General features: G+C 37.3%; 1 protein-coding gene across 3 annotated transcripts in view; it reads right to left on the reverse strand.

Annotated features, from left to right (window-relative positions):
• Positions 1–5,419, reverse strand: part of SLC1A3 (solute carrier family 1 member 3) — an 81,770-nt gene extending 76,351 nt beyond the window's left edge. The window contains exons 1-3 of one of the 3 annotated variants that reach the window (XM_009449274.4): positions 5,268–5,416; positions 4,693–4,780; positions 3,399–3,674 (exon numbers count right to left, since the gene is read on the reverse strand). In XM_009449274.4, the coding sequence (XP_009447549.1) occupies positions 3,399–3,579 (181 nt within the window). In that variant the 5' untranslated portion in view covers positions 3,580–3,674; positions 4,693–4,780; positions 5,268–5,416. Of the gene's footprint in view, positions 1–3,398; positions 3,675–4,692; positions 4,781–5,267 lie in introns of all 3 variants that reach the window. The other 2 variants (XM_009449275.5, XM_001146398.8) reach the window with 2 other exon arrangements.
• Positions 5,420–8,447: the final 3,028 nt, after the last annotated feature.

Here is an 8,447-nt window from a genome sequence, read left to right on the forward strand (position 1 = left end):
CTTGCAGCTGATCTTATGACCCATTTCTTTATATTGTTTGGCCTGAGATTTCATTCTTATTGTGCAATTCATTCCCTAGCCATGGAAAGAGTCAGTGTTCTGTGACTTGAACATGACAAAGGACTTTTCCTTTCTTTCAGCTAGATGTCTGAGGTCACTCTAACACAACTTACCACAGTCTGAAGGGAGAAATTTCTTTCTGGAGGAAGAAAGACAATAACCACTCTTCCCAGTGTGGTTTTTGTCAGACGGATGTCCACGACAGCCCTGGCAGACCATTATCTAATGCTTTCATGATGGGCCCTCTAAGGGATGTGGAGCTTGGCACTGTGTTCTCTCGGATTGCTAACCGCTCTTGTTACATGAGCTTTTGTCATGGCATGGCACATTCAGACTTTGACATTGCTTAGAAATGACAGTAGAAATGACATAAAATTGTACAAATGGTTCTATGCTTATGCTTGTAGATGAATTGATATCAAAATATTTATAATTTTCTGCTTTATTTTGAATATATGGATTCACATGTCTTTATCATAATATTTTTCTAGTTTCCACTTCTACACATTAAATCATATACATTTTATTTCAAAAAGGCAAAACAAAACAGTCTAAACAAAAGATTCAACCCAGTACATAGGTTTTCCCAGTGATTTTTTTTTTTTTTTTTTTTTTTTTTTACTAAAAGCAATAAAAACCTAGGAATTTGAAAACTAGGTAATAACTATAGCTCTTCTCATCTCTCATCTTGGGGGAAAATAATTATCTCCTTCTTCCTTGCTAGCATCTTTCTTGTTTTTTCTTATGCTACAGCAAATAAATTAAGAGTTGGTGTACAGACACATTCTTTTCCTATCTCTTAGGACTGGTAGACATGGAACCCAGTGACAAGCTAAATAGAGCCTTTATATCCACTGGGTTCTTGATGGAAGACACACTAACAGATAACTGAAGGGTTCTTCCTTCTCTCCTAAATCTGTTTGCTCCTAAGTTGTCTATTTGCTATTCCAAGTCTTTGATGTAGACTCAGTGGTCTCTTTGACTGTCAATGAGCTCTTTTTATGTGTTTCTTTGTTAGTGCCTTCTTCTTGCTGCTTCTGCCTCCTCAGTTTCCATTAGTAAAGCCAACCATGAGGGCACCCGGCCAACTTATCTACCCTAGCTCAGCCAACTCTTATTGCAATTCTCACAAATCTTAGGAAAGCCCTCACTGGGTGAGGAATGATCCCAGAACTCCTAGAGAAAAACAGACTAGGGATGATCCCAGAACTCCTAGAGAAAAACACTACGGATGATCCCAGAACTCCTAGAGAAAAACGGACTTTTAAATCCTGGCATTATCTTCTTTTTATTAGAGATGTTATTGCTTTGTACTAATGACTTAGGAACTTCCTTCTCCATCAATCTGTCTTCCATGTTCAAGTTTTATGAATTTCCATTCCACTATTCTTGAATGGAAACATTTCTGTCTTAGAAATTCAACTCTTCTGGTGTTTACAACACCATTTTGAATGGTGTTTCTCCATCTTTTTCAAATATACTCCAGTATTACTGAGCTCTATTTATTATACGTATAGGATCATGAATTATAAATGAGTATTTGTTAAATGAATGAGAAAGAAGTGGCTTAATGGTCTATAGGAGAACTGTAAGTTTTCTTTTGAGGTAACTGGGTAAATCATGCAGTTAAATGACAATGCTGTGTGAATGCATCTAGCACTGCCAGCTACCTGGCCTTCATCAACTCATGAGGGTATTTCTCTTCCTGGCATCTCTTAAAAGATGTCAACTAGCAGCAGAGCAGAGGAAGAATAGAGTGGTTAAGAGAATGGCCTCCGGTGCTAGACTGAATTTGACTTCCAGCTCTAGAGTTCACTAGTGTTGTCACTTTGGGCAAATTGCTTGATCTCTCCACAGTCAGTTTCATCTACAAAATGAGGAAGATCATAGTAATCATACCTTCTCACTCGCTTCATAGGCTTGTTTGAGGATTAAGTGAGCTAATATAAACAAAACTCCTACAGAGTAGCTGGAATAGTACTATATAAATGTTTGCAATTATTATTATGCAGCTATTGCTTGGCTTGGCAATGACTTTGATTCAGAGTGAAAAATGAGGCAAGCAGACTGTATTTTGCATTGACTTCCAGGACAATGATGTGGGACTGAAATATTTCACCCAGGAATATATTCAAGCCTGGAAACCTACTGTGGAAAGCCATTACTTCTCTGGGTCAGTTAGGACATGTTCTCTTTGAATATCTCTAAATTAATTGAACCATCATTAATCACCAGTGATTACTAATGGAAGACAATGATGTTAAAATGGGATGTATCTAAAATCTTGTGACAAACTCTCCTGCTATACTTCATTTGTCTACAATTTAAAAATTCAATTTTCTTGAAAAAAGTTATATTTACACACTACAGAATTTTCTTAATCTTTATTAAATCATTACCTCTTTAAAGTTGATGGAAATCTTGGCAAACTCCAAAGTAGAGATTAAAATGGTACTGAATGCCTGTTTTTTGGTGGCAAATTGGTAGGTTAAGTTAGAATATTTTTACAACCTGGCATTGGCGTATATGTTTGTCAATCTAAGGATTTCTGTATTGGTTTGGTCAAAAATTCCAAATAAGTAGGTTTTTTCAGCTATATTTTAAAGTAGGATCAATGTCACCCATAAGTAATAAACTATAACTTTTAAGATCAATAAACAAAACAAAACAATAATATTTTATTAGTACAGATTGCTGTCAACCCTGCTAAATTAGTAAGAGATGGAAATGATTCAAAAAAAGGTATAGCTGGTTATGGCAGGCTCTGCAAAGCAATGAATGAAAGAGATCTGTGTTAACACTTTCCCCAATCTACCTTTCCCAGTTGCTGGGTGAGAGAGTGCAAACACATAAAAGATTCGGTCTCTGTGTCTAAGCGTTGATACTCAGCTTCAAGTCAGCACCAGTTAGAATATAATTACTATTTGGAACCAACATGTCATTTTAGGTGTACTAATTGTATAAATTAGTTTTAAGTGCAACTGACATTGTATATAATTACATTTTGGCCAAATCTAGCATGCTTGCTTTGTCATGCCTCATGATTAAATGATCACTTCCTTATCCTTACATGAAATGGGAAAATATTTTATTTATTTTTCTTCCTCACACAATTGATTTGCATAATGCCTAATGATGCCTAATGATGTGTTTACTATATATTGCTCCAAACATGCCAAAACAGTCATTTTTATGGAGAAAAATCATCAAGTTCAGAGGAAAGCCTAGGCTATCATTTTGATACCTACAACTAGTTCATCTGATAATATTCCCCGGGCAGCCAGATGCCCCAGAGAAACAAGATACAGGTTTTTTTTGTTTTTAATCAAATGACTCACCCACAATGACAGCGGTGACTGTGAGCAGCACAAAAGCATTCCGAAACAGGTAACTTTTAACATCCTCCTTTGTAATGTTCTGCACTTTCTTCTTGGCCAAAAGTGTGCGTTTACGGACTCCCTGCTGGAATCTCTCCATCCTGCCCCCCATCTTGGGCTCTTCTCCATTGCTTTTAGTCATATTTTACTTTTCTAGGAGGGCCTCTTCTTTGCACTTCAGTGTCTGGGAATCACCCACAGAAAGCCAAACCTCCTCTTTGGTATTAGAAAACAGAACTAGAATGGGAGAAAAAGAGACATGAGTTATAGCCTCCAAGGGTGAGAAATCAGTGCTGCTCCACACCAGGCAAGCTCTTGGCAAATTGCATAATCTCAGCAGGAATCAAGGACTGGAGAGCCACAATACCAGACTTCAAGGTTGCAGTGTGCATATTTTAGTGGACCATGTGTGAGAAATGTGCATCAATTCGGAATATATTCTATTTTCTTTTTAAAAATCCATCCTTCCCCTTCCAATGAGGCTATAAAAGGGTTCTTCAGAGCTAGATCTGACTGAGAACCCCTATTCCCACCCTCCCCCGCAGAACCCAGCTGATGCCTTGCACAACGTACACACTCAGTAAATGTCCAATTGAACTCAATGCACAGAAAGTACTCAATCATTACTTGACAAATTATGCTGTATACATGGTTGAAAGCATAACCAGGTCAATAAAAATAATTAAGATATTGATAGGTGGGAGTTGTCTCTGTTACATGCAGTAAAGTAACCAACTATTTTCTTCATTAAGAAAAAAATATAATAATATCTACTAGTAAATATGGTCATAAAAAGAACACAAGTGCCCACAGTACATGGGAAATACATGTGACTATTTTACAGGGTAATTTTTCATTTTTTTTCCATGAAATAAGCAAAGTGCTCTGGGCACATCTATAAATCATCTGAAATCACAATTCAGCTTCGTTTTTATCACAAGTAGAAGTATGAAGTAGTGTTTTTCTTTGTGACACACATGCTGGAGTCTTCCGAGGAAACTATCGCTGACTTTTTAGCATTTTAAAATTTAGGATTTCTAGAACAGATGAGATGAAACCAATTTTCATTCCAAACATTACAGCTTGTGGTTTCTGGTTTCTTTAAAGCACTCACGCTATTTAACTACATTTCAGTAAATCTCTTTCCTGGTGGAAATCAGCTGTTCTGAAAAATCAAGGGATTCCTCCTGGTGCTTTACAGGAGCTCTAATCCATAGCCCTTCCCATAATCAATCCGAGTGAAAACCAGCCGTACCATGGATGTGTATCGCTGCCAACGCAAGCAGCCAGCGTGTGCGCCTGTGGGGGAGGTAACTGGAAACCAAAGGACTCCTCGCAAATGACTTCTCGCAATCCCAGTGCAGGAAAAAAAAAGACTTGTCTTAACAGTTTGCCTTTTAAATAAAATTGCAAGTTGGGGTCAGTGATACTAAGACTTCTAATTTGTTTAAGACTTCACACTGGATTAAATGCTTAGGGAGAAGTGAAGACCGGGAAATAGGAGAGACCAGATTTTTTTTTTTTTATACTAATAGCTCTGATTCCTCTTACCAGTCACTTTTAAGCAGATCCGCTCAACCTTGATCCTTTTCTAGATCTCGCGCCACAATCTGCCCCCAATCCACCCCGAATGACTCAACTCCGAATTAACAGCGGACCCGGCATAAACAGACACCACACTCTCACGACGTGAGATGACTAACATGGACTTTATCTACCAAAATGGCTAGCCTTGATTCAGGCTACTCCTCTGCTTGGAAGGCAAAATACATCGGCAGAGAAGTGAAAGGAGAAATTAAACCCAGCAGGAACACAGAATGTGACACTTACCTTTTCTGATTTTGTAAGGGGTGGAAGATATCAAGCAGTAACGAGGTGAATTCCCCAGCAGGTACAACGGAGCAACAATCCGCAGCGCGCGTAAGCAGGCAGGCTAGCCCTGACAGTGTGCATGTGCCCTGAAACTGCAAGTTACTATCAGGGCAACTTAAGAAAAGGGGAGGAGTCTGTGCCCGGGAAAGGAGGAGTGGGGAATGGAAACCGCACAGGGAGGAGGGGAAACCCCGAGGTTTCTGGAATATTGATTAATCTTGGCACACCAGAAGCAGGCTTGCTGGCTTTGTTTTGCTCCTTAGACCACTTTCACGCTTTGTCAGTTCACTGTCATTAGAAATGCAAAACCGGGACTAGGAAGAATTGAAAAATAAAGCGCACACAATCGGAAAGCTGAAAGTCTTGATTAGAACGTTTCAAAGACTTTTCTAAGGCTAAATTTAATTACCTCACATTATTGCATGTTTCCTCCCCTTCAGGGAAGACGAGGGTGTGCTCTTTAGCCTGGTTGTACAACTGTTACGAGAAAGTTCCTTTTTCGAATCGGGGAATTAACTGACGTTTCTTGGGAAGACCCTGAATGCAGACAAGTATGTAGAAAAAAAAAATAATGCTTACTACGATTCTCTAAATTTGTCTAAAGTTAGGGACATGCCTCTATTTCAGCAGTTTAAACTTCAAAACTTCATTATAACAAACCTAATTTAGCTCACACTGCCTGTGTTGCAAAGACGGAAAAGGTAGCAAATGTAAAGAGACTGGAATTTTTGCCAAACTAGAAAATGAAAAGCATTTTAAGACCAACAGTGCAAAGCACACTTGAGATTTGGTGATTCAAAAGATAGGTTGCTGTTCAGATGTCTCCATTTTAAAGGATGCTAAATGTTCTCCCTACCACACACAACATTTTTAGAGCTAAAAAATTCTCATTGCCTTGAGAAGGTAACTTGCGCTTCTAGTCCACTTTTCTTAAAAGAAAAATAAATTGTGAAAATAGATATTAGAAAATTAAAAAAAATTTTTTTTGAGGTGACTTATTCCCAAAACTTAAATCTTCTTTAGCAGGAAGAAAATGGCTCATTAGAAACAAAAATTTATACCAGAATCACAGCCTGAGGTTTGAATTCTTGTTCACTGAATTTAATATTCCCCATGCAAAATATGCTCAATTCTTGGTCTATTATTCAACAAGAAAGTATGTCTTTTTTCCCCTCAATACAAATCTCTGGAGATCATAAAGAAATATCTCCTTTCACCCTCAACTGTATGTCTTTTTAAACAGCTACTGGTTGGAAAGCAATGGTGAATCATGTCAATGCTTTAAAATTACAAATCAGCAGCAATTGTAACAGCTTTCTAACATGCTATCATTTTGAGAACTTACTGAAAGTACATGCTTTTGACATTCCCAGCCCTCAGTGACCCTTCCCTTCCTCTGATCTCCTAGGTCACTGAGCATCTATACTACATTGTTTAACACTTAATTATACCATGTTTTGTACTGCATCCTTCTTTTTAAGCTCATGTTAAGTTTTGGTTTCTCAACTAAATTATAAGTTCTTTGAGGGCAAGAACTTGTCTTATACCTAATACAGAGTCAATATTAAGTAACTCTTTTTAAGTGGGTGGAATAATATTAGGATGTGAAACAAAACGCTTTTCAATCTTTTGTGTTAAAACACAATTACTAGTTTTTACATTGGTGCCTCTGGCTTAGGTGCATGGAGCCATTTCTCAATGCCATGACTACTTTTAAAAGCATTTATTTACTATACCAGGTCCTATCTGAGCCATGAGTTTAGGATTAATTTGCACACCCCCCCCCCCGCTTTTTTTTTTTTTGGTGGAAATGACTTTGACTTGTATTGCAAGGGAACTTGAAAGAGAAATCTGATTTTAAATGGGGTTTCAAGCCCAGTGGCATTTCCATTTTTTGTTTTTATTTTTGTTAATAGGCAAGAAAAAGGGCTGGAAAACCACACTTTGGTTAGCATAGAGATGGGAAGACCCTGGTGCCCTTTCTTTTTTACTTTTTTTTTCCTCTCTAATCCCTAAAGCTTGGTTAAAAACCATTTCATTATTTCAGTTTGTGTAGACATTATGGGAGTCTGGTATTCTGTTGAGAAGGGAAGTAATTCACCACTGAAAGTTTTGTTGGCTGTAATAAAACCTAATGAGAAAATGAGATGCAAAGAGTCTCAGTTCAGAGTTCATCCAATTTTAGTCTGGAGGGAAACATTGGGAATTACTTCTTTAAGCACCACTTTCTCTTTCTGGAAAGCTATAGCAAAAGTCATGCCTGGGGGCCTCCTGGGTTTCCTCAACGCGTATTTCTACCTTTTCCCCTCTACTTTATAGTTAAGTCCCTTGAGCTTTAAAACATCTTTTTTTTTTTCCTTCTAGAAACACTAAATAAATGAAAGATCAAGAAATTATGAACAAGTCTCTGTATGCTGTATTTCATTTAAAGCTACTCAGGGTGGGAGACACAGAAGCTGGGGGATCATATTAATGTTAGTATTATCAAATGAAAAAAACACAAACACCAGCAGCAAATGCTGTTCCTGCTGAAAAAATCTGTCAAGGTCTTTCTGTGAACATTGTGTGATTAAGTATGTTATCGGTAAATTCTTTCTTTGGGAAAAAAATGTCAGTATAACAAGAAATAACCAAATCCAACCTGTCCCGAAAGGGAGCATTTATTGGTTTGAAGAACAAGAGATTATGGTAATAAGCACGTGCTGATCTTAGCATGGTACAGGCCAGTCAAACTTCACCATTCAAAATTAGGAAATTTTGGTTAATTGGATTTTTTTTTGAGCAACAAAATGGATTAGAAAACCTTTTAATCTTTTTTCAATATTTTCCAAGTTGATTTTTAATTTAATGATGGTTTTAAAATCATTCCTTGTTTAAATAGCTTGCATTTTAGGATCATCATGAATGTCAATTCTCCTCCTAGAATTTGGAAATTGTAGAATGCTAAGACAATGAACAGGACCTGACTTAACCCCAGAGTGTAACAGTGGATGTGTTAGAAGCAGTAGGTGTAGAAGAACTTGTGGTAGTTGTCTTCCATTTTGTCTTGATCTTTTTTTCTTCTTAAATATGAATGTAAAAAGCAGAACAACAAAAAAACCTGTGGTGAAGTCTGGTTAGTTGAATTTTTAAATAACT

The sequence above is a fragment of the Pan troglodytes genome, chromosome 4, assembly GCF_028858775.2.
Source record: "Pan troglodytes isolate AG18354 chromosome 4, NHGRI_mPanTro3-v2.0_pri, whole genome shotgun sequence".
Classification (NCBI taxonomy): domain Eukaryota; kingdom Metazoa; phylum Chordata; class Mammalia; order Primates; family Hominidae; genus Pan; species Pan troglodytes.